Genomic DNA, 24,550 nt, shown 5'->3' on the forward strand with positions numbered 1-24,550 from the left:
TTTCGCTGCTGCTGGTTCTATCGCTAACATATTGGTCCTTTGAGCGTCGGATTTCTTATTGAGCCAGAATTCTTAAAAATTAATTGATACAGTCCGCTATAATTGAATGAATTAAATACTAAAAAGTGTTTGTGTGTGCCTGCTGATTATTATATGTATGCCTATAATCGTAGGTACATACAAAACTTAGTTTTGACTATTTTCACGTGGTAAAAAACATTATATTGACTGATGTGAAAAGACGATTAATAGTTAATTAATTTAGAATTTCGTTTGGTTATTTGATTTGGTATGATGAGTTCTTTAAAACAAAAATACGGGAATGTTAAGGGACGTTTGACTAGAGCACGTGATTTCGTGAATACAATCACAGTTGAAATTTCTCTGGAAATGTTAGAAATACGGTTTAAAAGCTTAAACGAGACTTGGTCAGAATTTTGTGCGTTTTATAATGAAATTCTGGAAGGCCTTAAGGAAGACAATGAAGAACTACAAACTTACGAGACTGAATTTGGCATGTATGAATCGCGTTACTTTGATGCTCATGCGATGTTGTCGGCAGCAATTCGTAAAAAGCAATCGACATCAAGATTGGAAGATGATGTTACGGTTGTTGAAAAGTTGGCAATGCAACAAACCACGCTGATTGAAAAACTTAACGCGACATCGGAGCGGTGTACAATTCAGCTTCCAAAGCTAGTCGTCCCACCGTTCTCAGGGGATTATAAAGATTGGCCATCGTTTAGAGATTCCTTTACGGGATCTGTTGATCAAAAAGAAAACCTAACGGCTGTTCAAAAATTTTATTATTTAAAATCATTTCTTCGTGATCGCGCGCTAGACCTCATCAAACACATTCCTTTATCCGAAGCAAACTATTTTGAAGCATGGGAACGTTTGGAACATAGATATGATCGGGTACAGCTCATTGTTCAATCGTTTATCGAGACATATCTTTCTCTTCCCAATGCAATCGGTGGTAACGTGAAAGTACTTAGACAAATCTCAGACACTGCAGATGAGGTAATACGTGGACTTAATGCCGTTAATTCTAATGGCCGTGATCCATGGCTTATTCATTTGCTCTTAACTAAACTAGATGTTGACACTAAACAAAGTTGGGCAGAAAAGATTGGTACACGTGATGATGCTAGTATTGATGAATTTTTGACATTTTTGGAAACGCGATGTACTGCTCTAGAATCATGTCAAACGGTGGCATCACGCTCAAGTGTTTCACGAAATAAACAACAGCCTAATATACGTTCGCATTTTGTTGAATCTTCTCATTCAAAACCCGTATGGCAATGTCCTAAATGTCAAGAGCAACACAACTTGCCACAGTGTCCAAAATTTGTCGCTCTTGATGCTGAATCCCGTCGGTCTTTTGTAAAATCGAACTCTTTGTGCTTTAATTGCCTTCGTCCTGGACATGGGGTATATAAGTGCCACTCTAACTTTCGCTGTCGCGAATGCCGGTCGCGTCACCATTCACTTGTTCATCCGTCGTCGTCGTCACAAAATAGTTCCTCCTCTTCATCGCAACCACAAATCGCGTCGCACAAATCCACTCCAGAGCAAGCTTCTTCCTCATCTGTTGCACCAATTATAAACAACCACTCGTTAGATGTAGCAATCAGTAGACAAACCATTCTTCCAACAATCTTGGCTCTGGTAGAAGATTTCAAAGGGAATTTGCAAAATTGTAGGATCCTAGTCGATTCAGGATCTCAGGTTTCATTTGTGGGTGAATCATTTGTTCAGAGGTTAGGAATTCCACGCAAACATGCTCGTATCCCTATAAGTGGGGTTTCTTCTTCGGATGCAGGCTATACGAAAGGTGTTGTGTCATTGACATTAATTTCTCGATTTGATAAAACTTCTTTGGTCATTGACGCATATGTAATGCCTAAAGTAACCTCTAACTTGCCTTCTCGATCGTTCGATCCATCTCGGTTGCTTCATATTCGTGGCTTGGAATTAGCAGATCCATCGTTCAATTCGTCCGGTTCAATCGACATTCTTCTTGGAGCAGATAAGCTGTGGAGTATTCTCAAGGGGGATCAAATTCGAGGAGCAGAGGGGGCTCCTATAGCCCAACATACGTCGTTTGGTTGGGTTATAACAGGGGAGTTATTCGAGGCGGCTTCACCATCGGTGAATCAATCTTTAATCACTTCACTTCACTCTTCGCTTGATATAGATTTTCTGTTGAAACGTTTTTGGGAGTTAGAGGAAGTTGTGCCTCTTAAAGATAATTGCTTTGATGAGGATGAAGCTGAAATTCATTTTCGTAACACATTTTCGAGATCAATCGACGGAAAGTACTCCGTACAGCTCCCGTTCAAATCTCCTTTTCCCGTTTTTGGCGATTCGTTAAAGCTCGCGGTTAATCGGTTATATTCTATGGAAAAAAGGTTTCATCGAGATAAAGCACTGCACAATTCATACTCAAACTTTATGCAAGAATATCTTAATCTTGGCCATATGACTCGTATTCCTTCAAATGAGATTCATACAGCTCAAGGAAAACACTTTTACCTGCCTCATCACGCGGTTTTAAAACCCGATAGTTCCACAACCAAGTTAAGGGTTGTATTCGATGGGTCAGCTAGGGATTCATTCGGAAATTCACTAAATAGTCAATTGCTTATTGGTCCTCCCATTCAAAGGGACTTGTTTGGGGTTTGCTTACGTTTTAGACAGCATAAATACGTTTTCACGGCGGATGTGGTAAAGATGTTTCGCCAAATCTGGGTAGAAGACGAGCACACAGACTTCCAGCGGATTGTTTGGCGGGAGAATCCCAACGATGAAATCGGACATTTTCGGCTTCGGACGGTTACGTATGGTACGGCATCGGCTCCATTTCTCTCCGTTCGTGTTTTAAAACAGATAGCAAACGATTACAAGGAACAATATCCAAATGCAGCTCGTGTTCTTACTACAGACGTATACGTTGACGACATCATGACTGGAGCCAATTCATCGGAGGAGCTGATGAGTTTGCAATCTGAATTAGTGTCTCTACTGTCTAACGCCAAGCTTGAGTTAAGAAAATGGAACTCTAACTGCTGGCCACTACTTGCTAGATTACCTAGGGATGATTGTGAGTTTTCCTGGTTCGATGCCGATCCTTCAAAAACAACGATAAAGGTTTTGGGTTTGCACTGGAGCCCCACATCAGATGAATTTTCGTTTCGCTTTTCTAATTCTCGTATCGTTTGCCCACCAACAAGACGTTCGCTTTTGTCAGAAATCTCTAGCATTTTTGACCCTTTAGGATTCTTAGCTCCATCGGTTATTTTGTTTAAAATATTATTCCAGGAATTATGGTCGTCTGAACTTAAACTTGGGTGGGATGATCCCTTACCAATACAATTATCCAACAAATGGTTGACCTATCGAAACGAACTACATTTCTTCGAAAAGCTACGTATTCCGAGAAACGCATTCCCATCATTTGAAAGTGTCGAATATCATGGATTCTCTGATGCCTCGTCGGTGGCTTATTCTGCTGTTGTTTATGCGCGTTGTAAAATTTCTGAAAGTGAATATAAAACCATATTAATAGCGTCCAAAACCAAAGTCGCTCCCTTAAAACCTGTATCGATTCCTCGACTTGAGCTATGCGCTGCTCTTCTTCTTTCGCGGTTGCTGAAAATGATAAGAACTTCGATTTCAATAGACTGTCCTTTCTTTGCGTGGTGTGATTCTCAGGTTGTACTTCATTGGTTGTCCTCACCTCCGCGTCGTTGGACTACATTCGTCGCGAATCGTACAGCTGCAATCCTTGAAACTATCCCTCGTCATGCTTGGAACTACATCGCATCCGAATCAAACCCTGCAGATTGTGCCTCGCGTGGTATTTTGCCATCAGGAGTAACAGATCATCCATTGTGGTGGAGTGGTCCAAACTGGTTGTCGCTGCCTCAAGACCTCTGGCCAAAATCAAATTTTCCAGCAAAACAGTCAACTGAGAACGACATCTTCGTAGAGGAAAAACAATCATCAAAGGCTGTAGCTCTTGCAGCCAACACTGATAGTAGCTGGGTGATTCTGTTAGCTGAACGCGTTTCGTCATGGAACCGCCTCATTCGAGTTGTTGCGACGTGTATTAGATATTCTACAAACTTGAGACCTACAAAATTTGAGAAGCGATTTGACAGTCTTACCTTTAAGGAGATTCACTTCGCTAGAATTAGTGTTCTTAAAAATATACAGGAAGATTCGTTCGGGAGTGACATTAAATATTTGATAAAAAACCATGAACTTCCCGTGAAATCAAAACTATTACGGTATTCACCCTTTATTGATAAAGACGGCCTTCTTAGGGTGGGAGGGCGCCTCAAACATGCTTATATTTCGTTTAATTTAAAACACCCAATAATTTTGCCTAATAACCGTGTTTCGTTCCTTATAGCAGAAGACATTCATAATAATCATCTTCATCCTGGTTTATCGGAAACCTTCGTTATAGTTCGTCAAAGGTATTGGATATTAGGAAGTCGAAACCTTATCCGAAAAATAGTATCTAGGTGCAAAACTTGTTTCCTGCAAGGTAAATCCACATCCCAGCAGCTCATGGGCGAGTTGCCATCGCATCGTGTACAACCTGCTAGGCCCTTTACAAATACTGGATGTGATTATGCTGGGCCATTCGTAATAAAGCTGTCCAAGGGTCGTAAATCAAAACTATCCAAAGCCTATTTTGCAATCTTTGTGTGCATGTCAACTAAAGCAATTCATTTGGAGTTGGTAAGTGACTTAACAACCGACGCATTTTTAGCTGCCTTTAAGCGATTTGTGTCCCGTCGAGGAAAATGTGCAAACATGTATAGCGACAATGGCACAAACTTTCAAGGCGCACGTCGCTGTCTTAACGAGATGCAGAAGTTGGTCGTTTCACAAGCCCACAATGAGGAGATTGCCTCTCGACTTGCTATGGACGGTACTGCATGGCACTTTATCCCTCCCTCAGCGCCCCACTTTGGTGGGTTATGGGAAGCAGGCGTTAAGTCTGTCAAGTTGCATTTACGTAGAGTTGTTGGATCTTCTATTTTAACGTTTGAAGAACTTTATACTGTTTTAACACAAATAGAATCTATTTTGAATTCGCGTCCTATTTGTGTTATTTCCGATAACGATTTAAATCCATTAACTCCCGCACATTTTCTTATAGGAGAACCCCTCACTGCTGTTCCGGAACCGAGTTATCTGGATATCCCTACCAATCGTTTGTCTCACTGGCAGCATCTCCAGAGTATGGTCCAAGGATTCTGGAAAAGATGGCACGCGGAGTACATAACATCACTCCAAGAAAGACCCAAATGGCAAAGGAAGGAACTAAATTTGAATATAGGTGACCTTGTCATTATACGCGAACCTAATTTGCCCCCAACAAGGTGGATACTTGGAAGGATAGCAGCCGTACATCCAGGCTCTGATGACCAGATACGTGTAGTCACAGTCAAGACTGCAAATGGAACATATCTGCGACCAATTACAAAACTAGCTCCTTTACCGAAGTCCTGAAACTCGTTCCAGGGGGGGTGGAATGTTTGAGATTTAATACTTAAATAATTTGTCTATAGTAACACCAATTTAATATACAAGCTAAATTTATATTTTTTACAAAATCTTATTTGCTGACATATCACAAACATAAATGAAGTACCCTATGTTTAATTAGTTAGTTAAGTTATTTAAGTTACTCAAGAGTAACACAGTTAATTTTTGTTAAAGCCTAAACAGTAACTCCGAAATTCTTTCTCTCTTACATTATACATACTTTCACACACATATATTGTCTACAAAATCTACTCAATTGTAATCTTCCTAACTTCTAAGCTCATGACCATCGATCTCTTTGGAATCCGATCGTTGACATGGTAACATATCAAAATAAAGTTGTTCATAACATTTTTTTCCTTTTTTATTCTATTAGTTAAATTGTTTGGATTTTCGCTGCTGCTGGTTCTATCGCTAACACCTCCTATTGGGGATTTTGCTCATCATCTGAAGGGCAAGAAAGTTTTCAGCGTCATAGATCTGACTCGTGCATACCATCAAATCCCTGTGGAACCAGAAGATATCCCAAAAACAGCTATCATAACTCCTTTTTTGCTGTTTAAGTTTATGGTGATGACTTTTGGACTGTGCAATGCTGCACAAACCTTTCAACGATTTGTCCACGAAGTAACAAGAGGCCTGGATTTCTGTTTCCCATACATAGATGACTTCCTTATCGCGTCAAACTCAGCTGAAGAGCATCGAGAAAATCTTAAATTGCTATTCCAACGTTTTCGAGAATATGGACTTACAATAAATCCTTCAAAATACACATTCGAGTCGTCATCTGTCAGTTTCTTGGGCTACCTTGTCAGCGAAGAACTCATAAAACCATTGCCATCTAAAGTTGATGCCATCATTTCCTACAAAAAGCCGTCAACAGTGCAAGAGCTTCGAAGATTTTTGGGCATGCTTAACTTCTATAGACGTTTTATTCCCAAAGCTGCACAGATCCAAGCTCCTCTCCATGCATACCCTTGCACTTGGGTCAATAAGAAGAATGACAAGACTTTTATCTCCCGCACTGGAGAACGCATTTAAAGCTTGTAAGGAAGGTCTTGCCAATTCAACACTACTCGCACATCCAGATAATGATGCTCCTTTGTCAATCATGGTAGATGCATCCAGTACTGCTGCAGGCGCAGTAGTCCAACAGTTTGTGTCCAATGATTGGCAACCTCTTGAATTTTTCTCAAAAAAGTTTTCACCTTCACAAACCAAATACAGTGCCTATGACCGTGAGTTTTTGAGTGCTTATATGGCAATCAAGCATTTTCAACACATGATTGAAGGAAGACAGTTTGTGCTGCACACAGACCACAAACCGCTTATTTTCGCTTTTCAACAAAAACCTGCGAAATCAAGCCCACTACTACAGACATAAGGCATGTCAAAGGCAAAGATAACGTTGTGGCTGATGCTCTATCAAGATTAAATGCCATTTCCTCGCCATCTCCCATCGACTACGACGATTTGGCAAGTGAACAACAAACAGATGAAGAACTCAGACAACTCCTCAGTTTAACAACATCCTTACAACTGAAACAAATCACTCTGCCTAACACAAAGCAAGTTTTTGATGCGATTCACAACTTGTCACATCCAGGCGTTCAGAAAACTACGCAGATGCTCACAGAACGTTACATTTGGCCAAACCTTAGGAAAGATTGTCGTAAATGGTCGCAAACATGTATCAGCTGCCAAAAGAGCAAAATCCAACGGCACATGCAATCTTCAACCGCCGAGTTCGTGCTACCTGAAGGAAGATTTCAAAATGTTCATCTCGACCTAGTTGGACCTTTGCCATATTCAGATGGATGCACATATGCCCTCACCTGCATCGATCGATGGCCTGAAGTCATTTCACTCACAGACATCACCGCCGAAACAGTTGCGACAGCTTTTCTTTCTGGATGGATTTCAAGGTTCGGAATCCCCAAAGAAATTGTGACGGACCAAGGAAAGCGATTTGAATCTTCTCTTTTCAACGAACTTGCAAAACTTCTTGGTATCAAGAGACACCGGTCATCGCCTTATCATCCACAGGCAAATGGCATGATAGAGCTATTCCACCGAACTTTGAAGACAGCTATCAAATGCCACGAAACACAAGATTGGGTAGCAAAACTCCCAATCGTTTTGCTTGGCCTAAGATCATCTTTACAGGAAGACTACAAAGCAACATTAGCTGAACTTGTCTATGGTACCTCATTAAGACTTCCAAGCGATTTATTCACATCAGCTGATGCTACCTCCAGCCATGATTTCTTGAATAAAATCCGAGACACGATGCAAAATCTTCAATCAATCCTACCTGAACGCCATGGCTCTAACAAAACATTCATAGCCAAAAACCTTCAAAATTCAAGTCATGTTTTCCTTCGTAACGATGCAGTAAGAAAACCACTCCAGCAACCACTCCATACCTTGTTAAATCGAAGAAGAGCAAATATTTCACACTTAAAATAAAAGGACATCAAAAAAAATATCTCTATCGATCGTCTCAAACCAGCGTTTCTTTTAAACTAAGAAGAAGAACAAACACAAGAAAGAAATACCACTCCAAATTTGTGCTCCAATCCACCTCAAATGACAGCTCAAACCACAAAATATGGTAGACGTGTCCATATACCAGATAGATATCGTTGTCACTAGAGGGCGAGTACTATGTCTTTATCTATCTGCATAAAGCTGTGCACGCGACGAAAAAAACGTAGCGAACGTACGGACGTAGGAACGTACGTACACACGCACGCACAGACATCTTTCTAAAAATCTTTTATTTCGACTCTAGGGACCTTGAAACGTCGAGAAATGACAAAATTTTCAATTTGACAAATCGGACCCAAAAATAAAATAATAATTTATATATTATAACTTAGTTTAAGAAAAACTCAGTATTCAAACATATTTGATATTGAATTTTGTTTAAATAATCAAACTTGTTTATCATAAACAAACTTTATTGTATAAATAGTGTTTCAAAAATAAATAAAAATCAGTTCACAGGATTCTACAATGGTATGATTTTTGCTTCTACGTGGCTTTTTGTTCTCTTTGGTAAAAAGTAAAGGCATGTGTACGATAACTTTGGCGACAAGATATAATAACGGTTTTTGGTAGAGGGGCTTAATACAAGCATTTTTTACTATTTGAGGGGTGGGTCTATCTCCCCCCGTTTAGGCAGTAGGGGCAATTTAAAAAAATATGTACATTAAATGGAAAAAAAAATAATTACAAAATATCGGTAATACTTACAACTAAATATTATACCTTTTTTTAAAGCCATTTTTTGTCTATTAGCTTGTTTTTAAATCAAGTCAAAACTATGCATAGTTTTTGAAAAAAAAAAATAGTTTTAAAGTCAAAATGTGTGCAAAAAAAGTTAAAAAAACGATTAAAGTGTAATTTTTTAATACTTCAAGATTAACTTCCACTGTTTTTATTTCAGAATTTATTGCTCTTATTTGTTTTTGATCAAAAACTGAAAACTAGATGATTTTATGTCTTTCAGTTTTTGAGAAAATTGAAAATTACAAAAACAAAATATTTCAATTAACTTGTTAACTTTAACAAAAAAAAATAAACTGAAGGTAATAACTCCATGTTTGCGCCATGTTTGTAGGAAAGATGGAATGTGATTGGATTGTATTAAGTAACGTCTACCTACCAATAACATTCCTTCATTATCATCATAAACATGTCTTTATCTATCTGCATAAAGCTGTGCACGCGACGAAAAAAACGTAGCGAACGTACGGACGTACGAACGTACGTACACACGCACGCACAGACATCTTTCTAAAAATCTTTTATTTCGACTCTAGGGACCTTGAAACGTCGAGAAATGTCAAAATTTTCAATTTGACAAATCGGACCCATTACAATAACTTCCTATGGGAAGTTAATAATTTTAAGTAAATGCAGCAAACCTCTGTCGAGGAAGAGAACAATTACAAAGCCGGCTATCATAGTATTTACCGTCAAATAAATTATATCTAAATTGTATCATTATTCGAAGAGCGTACATCAATTATAGTCCGTCATTCCGTGAACGTATTTATTACATTTAATTATTGATGAAATTCTTTTTAACGACTCGAAATAATAAAAAAGAAACCTCAAATATCATGTTATAAATCAAAGCTTAAATTATGCGCTTTGTTTTGTTCTTGTTGATTTTATCAAACTTAGAAAAACCTTCCCGAATTGATGGTTTCTATAAGATATTTAATACTAAAAAATATTTCTAATAAAATATAGAATTCTGTGCGCTGCCCTGTCAAAGTTTATTAATAAACAAATTTTAAAACAGTATAAGCTAAAAGTCATCATTTTAGCTTGTAATTGTTTTTGTCATAAAACCAATTTTGAAATTTGCAACCTTGGTGATTTTAAGCCATGTATCACTGAGGCGAATACGCAATTTCTTAATTTATAGCAATGATTGTTGTTTTAAATCATACGTTTTTTTGTAGATGTTGTTGTCGTTTATTAACTTATCACATAAGCAGGAACTCCCACAGGGTCAAATAGTAAAAGGGTAAATGTTTGGATGTTGCTTATATTAAAATGTTTGCAATAAATAACGAGGTATTTTATTATTCCGTAGCGAACCTAAAATTATAGTTTCCAAATTTTGATTCAGACTGAGCCTCGTAAAAAATATTAGAAAATAACAATATGTAGTTTACTTTCATGGGCCCCAATCTTAAGTTTAAAAAATTATATTACTTAAATTTCATGTTGCCGAAAAAAAAAACCAGAATGAGAAAACGTAAAATAATAAATACAGAGTAACCAACAACTATTTTGTAACCCTCTTTCGAAGTTCAATAGCATCGATTACTTACATAGAAGATAAAGGCCTCGGTTAATAATCAAAAACTACTTTTTTAAGTTTGTAATTATTTTACATTTCATCATTTTTCCTTATTTATTCTTCTAAGGTTAATCTGTCAATAAGATGCTATATTCTTAAGGTTCTTCAAGGATATTTCCTTAGAAAACTATAACACCTTAAAAGACAGCACCGCCCTTAAACCTTTCCCACTAGTACAAAAAATACTGCACACCTCATTTACTAAAAATAAAACTTTAAATACGTACCTGATGACATTTTATTTGACATCGGATAATAGGTTTAGGGTAGTAATGATGTAAATGCATTAACTGATTGAATAAATAAAAATGGTGGTTGCAATTTGTACTCTCTTATACGCACTTAACACGTTTTAGCCACCCAACAACAAGAAGAGGGTGTTGTACTCATAGTCGTATGTGGATGGGATGATTTAGTGGATATTTATTTAATATTTGGGATTGTATCATAAATTTCATTTTATATTTATAACCTTGCAAAATTGTCATATTTACAAATGTTCACATTTTGTGCATTAGATCCTTTTAGCCACACATTTTTGCAATGTGACACAGTGATGACAATACAGAAAACATTGTATGTATTTTATTAATTAACTTAAGTAAGGATATGTTGATATGACTTCAATATGATATTTGCAGTGGATTACAGTGATTTTTTTTTGAACTTAATCTTTCACTTGAGTAACTTTAAGGCATCTTTATAGATATCACTTTACCAAACAGTATATTTATTTTTATTGTGGTTCAGACTCGCTGTCGACGTCAACTGTTAAAAAGGGGACGACATTAAAACAGGGGTTTCAAAGTCAATGCTTATTCTTACCCTCGCTAGCCTCAAAATATGCTTACATTTATATTAATCCTGCTTGGAAGAAAGGATTTACAAGTTTGCTAAGACAATATTTCATACAAATTTTTATTTCGATGATTAATGATACAATTTTATGTATAACTCATGGTTACGACTATAAAGTCGTTTTTATACTCTTGTATCTATAAAAATGTACATACGTACAATTTAAACTATGTGCATGAAACAATCTACCTATATGTTAATATTTTTATAACTTACTTTATCTTTTTTATTTGTTTGTAAATTATTAAATACAAGGTGTCTCAAAAGAAAGTTCACATTTAAATCTTTTTTTTAAAAGAAAAGTCTTAGCTTTATTGAAAAAATGTTTATATTATATTGAAGTACACTGTTTGGTAATTTATTTCTTAAACATAACATTGTCCAAATGTAAACCGTTGCGCTCTCGGCATTCATTTATGACAGCTGGGCAGGTAGTCTCCGTGATGGCTGCCATTTCATGACGGATATTTTCCTTTAATTGTGCCAGGGAAGTCGGTTTATTAGCGTAAACTTTTGATTTGACATAACCCCACAGGAAAAAATCCATAGGCGTTAAATCAGGACTCCATCTTCAAAAAAGTATAAGGGCCGACAATTTCTCGCGCCGACATCGCTGCCCATAAGGTGACTTTGGGTGAATGTAGCGGTTTCTGATATTTTTGTTTTGGGTTGGTTGCACTCCAGTAACGACAATTTTGCTTGTTTACATGCCCATTCAGGTGAAAATGGGATTCATCGGAAAACAAGATGTTGGTGAACGTTGGAAAGCGCTCAATCATCTGATTTACAAAGGCAAGCCTCTGACCAGCATCTTGAGGCTTAAGTTCTTGCACTAACTGAATTTTGTACGGGTGCAGCTTTAAATCTTTGTGTAAAATGCGGCATAATGAAGATCTGTGCACATTAAAAGCAACAGCATGCTTCCGAATCGAGAGGTTTGGACCATCTCGATTAGACTGAGTAACACTGTCCACGTTTTCGGCTGTTCTTGATGTTCTTGGCCGCCCAGATTTTGGTTTCTCCAGAGTCTCTTCAAACTTCTCAACCCATTTTGCAATGAGTCGAGTGCTAGGCGCATCATTTAAGTGACGGACATGTCGAATACTGCAGATTTTTCTACGCGCTACAGTCGCCGAATTACCGTTTTTGTAAAACTCACGTACGCACAACGCACGGTCCGCACCAGAGAAACGTTCCATAGTGACTAAATTCCCAAGAGCAAGACTACCGTGGGTTCCAGTCTTTCATTTAAAGTAAAGTTTAAAATTATTGTCTTTTTAAATTGTATGTTAAATCTGTCTTTGACTAACATTCAAAAACTAATTTAAATTTTTCTTAAATTAAAGAATTATTTTTGTCTTCTTAATTTTTGATAATATTTAATTAATTAGTATTTTGATACTAATTTTCTTTTCTAATTTAAGGAATTTTTATTTGAATCCAAACTTGTTTAAAAAAGTTTTTTTTAAACTTTACAAGTCCAAAACGCCGCACTATTTCAAAAATCACTGAAATATAAGTAAATTCATTTGTTTACCTCTTAATATATTCCGCGGTCTATTAAAACTTGTATGTAGGTATATTTTTTAAAACAAGTTTTATATAATCTTGTTATAAGATTAAAAAATTAAATCAAAAAGTAAAAAACTTGATTTAAAAAAATTTAATAGTAAATTTTTAAAAATATGTTGGCAGTAGGAAAATAATTTGGAATTTATTTAATATAAATAAATGATATATCCAAGAAGTTTTTTTTTTAAGTTAGTTAACTAATTTTAGTTACAAATGTCTCGAAAATACAAATATTTTACTGATTTTATGGGAAATAGAAAATATAAATGTAATTTAATACATTGCAAGCGAGTAATAATCACTTTAGTAAAAAAAAACATGACTTCGAAAACAGATTCGAACAAAGTGACAATAAAAGACTGAGACTGCAACCCACATTTTTTAATTGTTCATTGGTGCCGTTAAAAATATTCAAATTGTATTTTTAATGAAAATAATTTTGTTGGTAGGATTTTGATTATTTTTTAGAAAACACTGTCTTTAAATGTTACAAAATATTAACAAAAAAAGCTGATGTCAAAAATCCATTTTTACTCATTATTTTTTTTTAAAAAAGGTTATCGATTTTTGTAAAACCAATTGTCCATTGATTTTTCTTTAAAAAAATACCCAACATTAACAATACTTGGTTTTTAGTCAAAGGTAAGTTTTTTTTGTTAATACAAAATAAGCTTTATCTAGAAACTAAAAGATTTCTTCTAGTGATAGCTATTTAAAATAGATCCAGCCTAAGCTTCAAATTATGTTTTTACAAATAGTTTAAGTTAGAATATTTTTATAGTTAAATTTACAAAAATATCAAGATTCCTAGAACCCTGACAAGAAAACTTGAACAAGTTCTTATTAACTTTCCATAGGAAGTTATTGTAATGAAAATTTTGACATTTCTCGACGTTTCAAAGTCCCTAGAGTCGAAATAAAAGATTTTTAGAAAGATGTCTGTGCGTGCGTGTGTACGTACGTTCGCGACGTTTTTTTCGTCGTCCAGAACCAGAAGAGACATAGATTTCAAATTAATTTTATTATACAGATAATAAGGCAGATAGATGCAGAAAGGGCACTCAAAACAATTGCGTGGGTGGTTTTTTTACCATAGAAGTTTGAAAAAAAATGAAAATTTTGGTTAACCCTAAATATCTTACGAACCAAAAACGCTACAGACTTGAATTAAATTTTATATAATTTATTGTAACGTGATATCAAAGAAGTATATTTTTTGAAAAAAATCCATTTAAAGGTTTTTTTATAAATCAAAAAAACTGAACAAAAAAATTTGTCACCTCCAAAATTTTACGACTAAAATATGATTTCATCTCCAAAACAATTTATTGCAACGAAGAACAATGTTTTTGACATCTGATAAAATTTTGAGAAAAATCTAATTGACAGTTTTTTACAAAAAAAAAAACTCTAAAAAAAACATTACCCAAAGTTGGTAAAAATTTACTTTCGACTCAAATATCTTTTCAAAAACTGAACATATTATCTTCAAACTTATTTTATTTCACAGAAAATATGGTTTTCGATATTCAGTAATTTTTATATAAAAATCCAACAGTCCGTAAATATAAAATCTACAAAAAATAGTACGCACATTTGGTAAAAATTGATACGAGTACATATAGACAAACTTTTAAGCAAGACAAATCGACAGACGGGATGGGAAGTTATCAGTGTGGGTCGCATCCCAGAATTTATAATTGTGCGACAGTCAAAGTTTTATAGAAAATGGTCAAAAATTAGTGATAATGACTTTCATAATTCATCTCGATTTTTAAAAAAATGTCCAGTGGCTTGCTTATTACTTTTAAGGGATTCAATATAGCGTAGAGATAGGAAAGATGCACTTATGTACCTCTGAGCAGATGATATTTATTAGATATCGCAGTTAACCTGGATTTCAGTTTGGTGTAGGACAAGAAGTTGGAGTTGAACACACTACAGTCTACAAAACAATTAAGACATGGCCACCTAAATTACGGAAAGGCTCATATTTTTAAAAGAGTTCCGTCGAGTGGTTGTGAAATCGAAGAAGAAAAGGAACAATGAACAATTCCCTGCAGCTTTTGGAGCTATCGATTGTATCCATATTGCTATCTCTAAACCTTTAAGATATCCTAATAAATATATTAATCGGAATATTTTCTTCAGCAAATCTGCAAAATAAATTTTGCAACCAGTATGGTTCCCACTCTTGTCTATTGTACACTTCACAATTTTTGAAAATATTTAAATGACTTATTACCGGATGATATATTTGTATTTTGTATATTTCTTTGAAAAAAAACCTGAAGTATGTTTTTAGAACTGCTCTACAGATACAAAATTTAATTAAAATAGTCATAGCTAGTATTGATCAAATTTTAAGTTTTATTGTGGCCATTGGAGCCTAGAAAAGATGGCACCACAATTCAAAGTCAAGGGAATGACATTAATAGGACCTCACGATACAAATTGAAGCCTTATTGACCATCGGTTAGGCTCTTGTTCCATTAGCAGTAGATATAATGCTGAAGTACGGTAAAACAAGAACTTTCCTTGAGCTTATCCAGCAATGGCGGTTATGTTAGATTCAAAACTCGAAATGTTACTTTTACACGAAAGCAGTGGCGTAGCTACTGCTGTATCAGCTGTATCCATGTAACAGGGCCCCAAGATATAGGGGCCCCGAAGGATACAGAACACAAGTATAAAAAATTATAATTATAAATATTAGAATGAAAAAAAGAAACCTAGAATATGCAGGTACATAATGTATGTATCTTTTTTTTGTCGATAGAAGCTAGTAATTTCTATACGTATATTATAATATTAATAAATTATTATAATTCCAGAATTAAATAGAATTTTCGTTTGGTTGATTTGTTTTAATATTCATATATTTATTTTATTCGAGATAAAACGATTAAGTTTCGAGATTGATTTCTATTTGTTATGGTTGTTGTTTAGGTAGAATATTTGTTCTTTAAACCGTCTGGCGGTATCAGTAGTCAAATATCTACTTACTCGAACATTATTTATAATGTCAAGTTTGTAAATTTATAATGAGATTTATTTTTATATAAAATTAAAGAAATATTTTCGTTATTTGAATTCAAATCTATTTGAATTCTTTCTTGTAAAAATTATCAAATTTATCAAGCTCTTGATCACTTGCAATGCATAGTGGTGGAAGTGTAAAGAGGGGCAGGTCTGCCGAAAAATCAAGATATTAAAAATTGAATTAAAATCAAAAAATAAATAATTTTTTCGCCAATCGAAAGCAAAAATTGTCGAAATCAGTTTCCTTTAAAGATATAAATGAATTAATTGTTTAATAAAAATTGTATGAACCGGCAAGTTTACGTTGGGAACTTATTTTGTTTTCGTTTTGATTTTAGATTCTTCTGAACCACAAAACGCATTAAGAGCTCCTGAAAGAGAAGTAACTCATAATGAAGATTCTAATAAACCCAACGAATTAAATTCATCGGATAGAGGAAATTTTTGTGACAGTCTTACTTAATGTGAAGGAAAAATAATTTTTAAATTAGGCCCCTTTCAACCTGAAAGACCATTTCCAAAGAATTCGGAAGCAGCTCGATGTTTTTCAAACTTTCATTACTCATATTCAAATAATGTTAGACCATGGTTATGTTATTCTAATATCATGAACAAACCTTACCGTATCTTCTGTTGGTTTAGCAGATCGTTCAAGCATTAAAGCAAATCGTACTTGTCCGCATGGATAAACGGTGTCCTAGTTAGAACCAAATTAATAAAAATATATCGGAACATGAAGACTCTCAGCAACACATAAACTCTGCTTTAAATTATAAAATTTGGTTACAAGAATGTACTATAGTTACCCATTTAGAAAGTGAACTCAACAGCAAAATAACTTTTCGGCGAAATGTTTTGCACCGTATTATAAATGTCATAATTACTTTGATAGACCTATCAAATATTGACCAACTTTCTGTTGTTATAAGGTATATTTCTGTAGCAGACACCGATGAAAAAGTAAATAAAGATATACAAATCTGCGAGTCATTTTTAGGGTGTGTACCAATTACTGATGGTAGTGCCAAAGGGCTAAAAACAGAAGTTTTTTAAACCATAAGTGAATATGGACTTGATTTATCCAAATGCAGAGGACAAGGTTATGATGGAGCGAATGTTATGTCGGGTGTATATGGAGGATTACAAGCCCTCATAAAAGAGAACACTCCAAATGCCGACTATGTTCATTGCGGAGCAAATACATTAAATTTGTAGATTAATAATGCAGCAAAAAATATACTTGAAGTGTCAACATTTTTCGATAATTTAGAGAAAATATATACATTTTTTGGTAACAGTATGAAGCGCTGGTCTTTCCTGCACAACGACTCATTAGAAAAATATAAAATAACCCTTAAAAGGTTTGTCCCACGAGATGGTCGTGATGAAATGATGCACTATTTGGTATAAGATCTTACTATACATTGATAATGAAAACCTTACACCAAATCAATTTGACTTCAACAAAAAAAGACGAACGAAACGAATGTAAAAATGTTATAAACATTTTAGAGACTTACGACTTTATTGTGCTGATATCATTTTTCTTCTTCGCTGTTTGATATTATAAGTCCTGTTTCCAAAGATCTTCAAAATGAGAAAAATGACTTACAAATCCAAGTATTTACATCAAAATCCTTTAGACAGTCTAGAAAAAGAAAGACATCAAAAGAAATTCAGTGACTTACTTAAAATGTCCAAAGATTTAGCCAACGATTAGGTGACGCTTGTCTTTAAATAACAAAGCGCTTTTTTGAGGAGTTGGCAGAAGATCATAGAATTTCTGATCCGGAAATTTACTTCAAAGTCAATATGTACTATTCCTGCCCAAAAATTGGATACAGGGCCCCCAAAGGTATAGCTACGCCACTGCACGAAAGGATATTTACAGAAAGTAAACAGATTTGATAAACCAAAATTCGCTTGCAAATTCGAAAATGATGGTTTTAACTAAAGCTTCTAAATCAAAATATGTGAATAAACAAACGAAAGGTAGAAATATGAAGCGTAAGCTAGAATTTTCTAGGTAAAGCTTTTTTTATTCAGATTTCAAATTCAATAATTTTGATCAATACCTTCATTTATTATCGAGATATTTTACTCAAAAGTCATTGTTTACCAATTTTAAGTAGTGTTTTTTTTTGCAACTTTTTATTTATTATAAATAACTGTCAATTTGATTTTACTTAAAATATTACAAAACGTTAAAAACAATGTTTTTATAATATACAACAAATAGTTTAAATCCAATTACCTTACATGTTGCTAAGAGGTATTTAAGCCGATTAACTATTTTTTAGTTGTAGTTTCGTAGATTTTAATTTTTTGGAAGAAAATAGTCAATCGAATTTGCTTAACAACACATTTTTGTTTATTTTTTCTCATAAAATAAATTTATATTTATATATTTGGTATCATATCACCACGTACAAATAAAATTGAATTGAAGTCGCGTTATTGACTTATGAGATATTTTAGGGTGCACCAAATTTTATATTTATTTTTAAATCAATCTCTATAACTAGAAGTCCAAGATGTGAATATTTGGTTTATAGAAAAAATTTCATTGAAACATCATCTTTCGTCAAATGTAATTGTATAAAAAACTTAGCCTTATTGCAAAATAAATACTGCTTTTTAAAAACAAATTTGAGTTGGATATTTATAAATGGGTACTCGAGTATTTTAACTTAGTATTTATATTAAAGTCATAAAGTTTTTAAAAAATGTGTTTTAATAAGATTCTAAATAAGCAATTCCATTTAGTAGTTACATGAAATATGAAAATCAAAATATAAGTACTCACGAGTGGGAATACCCTTGATTTGACCTTTCGAAATCAATGGAAATAACACTTTTACACCCAAACTATCAACTTGACGACAAATTTTCCAAACTCAACCCCAAAAATACTTAGTTATAGGTAATAACTTTTTTAATCTATGTCTCTATACGACTATTATATTCCTCCCATTCACCTATTCCTCCCACATCCCTTTCACATCACATAATTGGAGCCATTTTGTATACCTACATAACTTCACCGGGATTGGTCGGTTTCGTCTGCACATCACAACATCCCTCGTTCTGGCAATAAAATTATTCCTTTTTTTGTTTGCGTCATATCTACCTTATTCTTCTCTGTACATAGAAAATGGAAGCTATATACTGTTGGTGGAAGCTGCGAAAAGTCAGCAAACCTTATAATATTCTATCTATGTACATACATATTCGTCAGGGTTCAAGGGGACCTAGAAAAGAATGGGAGATATGGACGTGGACGCCAACGACGAATCATATATTTTGGCAAGCTTATGCGACATATCGGCGCCATGCTTCCCATATTCGGTTTTTGTCCTTAACTCTTATAGATGTACACTTTATTCGGTAGTCAGGCGGGGATCTACTAGATATAGTATAGATAGTTATAAAAATGCAGATGACTGTGCAGATAAATTTTATGGGCAAGGAATATTCTGAATAGATTGTGTAGAGTTGACTAATGGCACTTTGAAAGTTTCTTTGATTTTATTTACTTATACTTTTTTTTATTTCGTTATTTTTGCTGCTTTCGTATATTTTTGGGAATGAATTTGTGAGGATAACATTTCCGGAAGGAGACAAAAACAACATAAAAACAAATTGAACTTTGAAACTCCTCAACCATGATAAGAAAAGAAACGCTCTTTTGATTTGACAAACAAAAATACATCTATAATAAATCTTGACATTAAGGAGCTCGGGCTCAGTTTATGAAAGGACATTATTGGGGGATTCAAAAATATAAATACGATCAAAGACCACAAATTTTAACTATTTAAAGTTTGAATTACGAAGATGGTAGACCATTAATGAAAGGAAACCTGAAAGGCAATATTTTTCAAAAATAAAAACGAAGAATTTTAAAAATAAAAAAAACAACAATAAAGTAAATCAAGCAAATTTCTATATCTTCTTTTAAACAAGATAGTATTGTATACAGTATACATTTACCACGAGCACTCTGTGCCTTAAGTCTTTGATGGGCAACATAATGTTGGGTGCCATTTTCGAAGCTCTCACTGAGAGCCGATCTTAATTCACCTTCTTAATGTCTTTATAGAATATTGATTCGTTTTTCACGCGGCTGAGATCTTGAAACATTTGTCTTTCAGAAGCAAAGGAGGTTAAAGAAAGCATTTTCTTTAAAAAAAAATACCATCATCTTAAATCACCTCAACGACCACAACCGGGCGCCATTTGAGATTTTAATGGTAGTGAATCTGTAAGCACACCAGAAAAAATGCCGAATCTAAGTTTTAATTTTAACTCAATACTTTTTTAATTGTAAAATTATTGTCAATGAAATAAGTTTTTGTTTTTATACTTTTAACTGTTATAGTAGTTTTCGAGAAGTAGTTTGGCTAAAAGTATAAAATTTTAATAACCTTTGTTGGGTGTTCGTGCAATAAAGAAAATTAAGATGTGATTTTTTGTATTGAAAGTCGATAATTTTTTTACACTTCAGAATTTCAGAAAGTATGAAGCTTATAGCAAGCTTCAAACTACGATCAGAGGCTTATCATAGGTGCATGTGTTAATTGTTAGTAAAAAATAATACAATTATAGCCTAACACACGCACAAAATACAATACATAATTAACATTTAACTATTACAGAACAAAATATAAAATGAGAACGTTTACGATAGTAGATCACTGGTTCTAAACAATGATTTTAATCCCACCTTATTAAAATTTGAATCCATCGATGAACAGCTTAAATGCTCATTCGACTTAAAGCTTCATTCTTTATTAGTTAGTTCTATATGGAAGTCAATATGTATGAAATCAAAAGAACGTAGGTGATGGGTTCCGCCTCGGTAATTCAAATGTACACAAGATACCAAATAAGGTGCATCAAATTCACCATTAATGAGAGATTGCATTTTAAGATGCAGAATACGATGTTCAGAGGGAGGCAGATCATAAGGATCATCCCAAGGAAGACCCTTTAGGGCAAAGTAAATGAAATTATGTTGAATTGATTCAATACGTTTTCTTGAATTTCGTAATAAGGAGTCCATACCTGCGAAGCATATTCAAGATGAGAACGAACATGGCAATTATACAAAGAAAGAGTAACATAAAGATCATTGAACTCCTTTGCCCAGCGTTTTATAAAACCATGCAAAGAACTTGGTTTGTTAACAATAAAATTAATGTGAAGTGCAAATTCTAAGCTGAAACAGAAATGAAGACCTAAATCTTTAAATGTGGAGACGCGACAGAGTTTTTGCTGTGATATACAATAGTAAAATAAGCTACTGATTAGTTTTTTAGTAAAAGCTATCGTCTGGTATTTTAAAGGGTTGAGTGAAAGGGTATTTTTCCCACACCAAAATGTGAAACTATCAATGTCGGCTTGTAAAAGAATACGATCATGTGGGGACTTTATTATTTTAAAAATCTTTATATCGTCAACAAAAATGAGTAGTTCACTTGAGCGTAGACATGACGATACATCGTTAATAGATCGGATGAACAGAAAAGGGCCAAGATGGCTTCCCTGGGGAACTCCAGATTGAGCAACCAAAGGTTCAGAATGACAATTTCAAAATATTACCTCATAGGATCTGTTTTCAAGGTATGAATAAATCCAAGCTAAGAACAATGGTGGAAAACCAAGAGCTTTAAGTTTAAATAAAATAATTCCGTGGCTAATTGGCCAAAGCTTAAGAAAATTCAGTGCATACACAGTCAACTTCATAACTTTGTTCTAAAGCTTTTGAACATATGTTTGAGAATGTAAGGAGTTTTGTAACGGTTGATCTTTTTTTCACAAAACCATGTTGCTGTTCGCAAATGAGATTCTAACTAAAAAATGAACACTTTCACAAACAGCTTGTTTAAACACTTTAGAAATGCAAGAAAGCTTTGCAATGGGCCTTTAGTTGCTTATATCCGACTTGTTACCTTTCTTGAAAATTGGTGTTAGAAATCACTTCTATCATATGCTAGGAAATTTGCCTGTTTTTTTTGTCCTTAAGACTGATCAGAGGGATTTTGATCCGTCATGTGGCTTTTGCTGCTAGATTTACTTAGCATTTGAAAAAAGCTGTGTTTTGTGATTTGTTTATAAAAATGATCGCACGTTACTTTTTTCCATATACTTGATATTCTCAGCCATCTTTTAAACAAAGACATTCTGCGGTGAATACTGTAATTGTTTCACTCATAGTTTGAAATCAAAACAATAAATTAGGTGACGCACCAGCACGTAGAAAACTATATACCTTAGTGACTTACAACTCCCAGCCATTCCTCTGTGCGAGTAATGTCAGGGATGGAGGGAACCAACAGTTTGCATGCCGAAACCGATAGACTTGTTTGATCAATTACTTTTCATGACAATCCCTCTCAAGAGGTAATAAAAAACTTTAGGTAATACTACATTGAACCACCGACCTCTCGCGTGAAGTCCAACGTTGCGGGTACTTCCAAGTAAATCTGTTCATTTGTTTTTTAGATTCACTTATTTAAAAAGTTGTTTTTAGAAAAATACAGTTTGAAGTTTTTATGCATGGTCCGACGAACTATGGGACCAAACGAGCTTGCGCGTCTCAAATTTTAAGAATGTATAGAAATCAATGCATAAAATAACCTTAATTTAAATTATTGGGTTTGATTTGAATAAGTTAAACAAAAAACTTAAAATGTCTATATAGAAGGGTTGCCAAACCACCATTTTACTATCTTTGTTTTCTTTAAAATTTAAAGAAATTTTATTGATTCAATGGATGTTTTCGTCCAATTAAATAAAATATTGTTTATTAAATTACTTACAAAAATAAAGTTATTTGTATATCTAGGGATTTTTTGATGATTTGATTTGTTTGATTCTCAAAACTAAAGATTTTTGTTAAGAGTTTTCCTTTTAAATTCAAAACGATTAAATAAAGCAACAAAAAATACATTTTATAGGTTTGCCACTTTTTTTTAGAGAACAGTGAATAGAATTAAAAATTTGTGAGCAATATAATACGAGTATTATAATAATTTAATATTGAAGGAAATGGATCTGGGAGAAAAGAGAAATTGGAATAATGTACATATGCTTTATATGGCACAGTTTAAACAATTTATTTTTCGAAAAATGTATTGAAAAATTAATTTTGGGAATAATTTTGCAAAGTTTCCAATATTCTGACGAAAAAAGAACTTCACAAATCAAGTCTCTAGGATCTTCTTAGAATACAAACAAATGCTCGCAATACATACTTTACCTCTAATCCTCTGTTTGTAACAGCAATTTAGCTTTATCAAAAAATTCTTTTTTTTTTTCTGTTCTAGTTTTCCTAGAATAAGGTATAAGAAACATCTTCGTTCGTAGCTGACGGTGAGCATTTTCTTGCATGGTGCAACCTAAATTTTCTACAGTCGATTTTGCGGTGCCTAAGCAACTTCTGAAAGCTGACCAATTGGCAAAATCACAAAGTGTTCTATGATTTTTCCGCGATGAATCAATGATTTAAAGGCGTTCGGCATTTGTGTGATACTAATTATACGTGCTTAAGTTTAATTGAGCTGTTTTAAAAATGTAATGTAATGTCCTGAAGACATTATAAAACAAAAAAGAAACTTTCCAATAATTAGTTTCTTAACATTTAAGTATAATAAAAGTTATAGGTTTCAAAGTCGAAATACAAAAATGCTCTTTTTGCTTATAGAAGAAAAATGTGAAAGTATGCGGAAATAATGCGGGTTCTTTTTCTTTTTTTAATTTAATAAAATGGTTGTAAAATGGTTAATTTGTTGAAAAAAAAACACAACTTTTCCAAAAAAGTATAATATCAAATAACTTTATTCAGAAAATTATGAAATATTTGGCTTCTTCTGAAAATAAAAAAAAAAGAGGCTGAGATGCAACCCACACTGATAACTTCCCATCCGGTCTTTCGATTTGTCTTGCTTAAAAGTTTGTCTATATGTACTCTTATCAATTTTTGCCAAATTTGCGTGCTATTTTTTGTAGATTTCAGTCGTCTAGATCGAAAACAATATTTTTGTGAAATAAAATAAGTTTGAAGACAATATTTTTAGTTTTTGAAAAGCTATTTGAGTCGAAAGTAATTTTTTACCAAGTTTTAGTATTGTTTTTTTTAGAGTTTTATTTTTTGTACAAAAAACTGTCAATTCGAATGTTCTCAAAATATGTCCTAATGTTGAAAACAATATTTCTTATAAGTAAAAATTAGTTAGGAGCCATTATATCAAATTTTTGAAAAGATATTAGTCGTTATATCTTCTCCTCCATACTCCATCTATGCGTACGGGACCAAAAATCACCCGAAGAATTTTTCTCTCGAAGCATCCTAAGACGCTCTCATCTTTCTTTGACAGGGTCCAGGCCTCAGCGCCATAAATGAGAACCGGGATGATGAGTGTTTTATAGATGGTGATTTTACATGTTCGAGAGAGGACTTTACTTCTCAATTGCCTTCTAAGTCCAAAGAAGCAGCGATTTGCAAGAGTTATTCTTCGTTTGATTTCAGCGCTGGTGTCGTTGTCTGCATTAATAGCGGTGCCTAGGTAGACAAAGTCCTTAACTACCTCAAAGTTATAGTTGTCCATGGTGACGTTTTGT

The 24,550-nt window shown here is 33.9% G+C and overlaps 1 protein-coding gene across 1 annotated transcript; it reads left to right on the forward strand.

The window, feature by feature from the left end:
* Window positions 1-294: 294 nt before the first annotated feature.
* On the forward strand, window positions 295-5,535 carry LOC129945200 (uncharacterized). The gene has a single exon (XM_056054857.1). It carries the CDS (start codon window positions 295-297, stop codon window positions 5,533-5,535), a length of 5,241 nt encoding a protein of 1,746 aa, XP_055910832.1.
* The last annotated feature ends 19,015 nt before the right edge of the window (window positions 5,536-24,550 follow it).

The sequence above is a fragment of the Eupeodes corollae genome, chromosome 2 (assembly GCF_945859685.1).
Source record: "Eupeodes corollae chromosome 2, idEupCoro1.1, whole genome shotgun sequence".
NCBI classification, from domain to species: domain Eukaryota; kingdom Metazoa; phylum Arthropoda; class Insecta; order Diptera; family Syrphidae; genus Eupeodes; species Eupeodes corollae.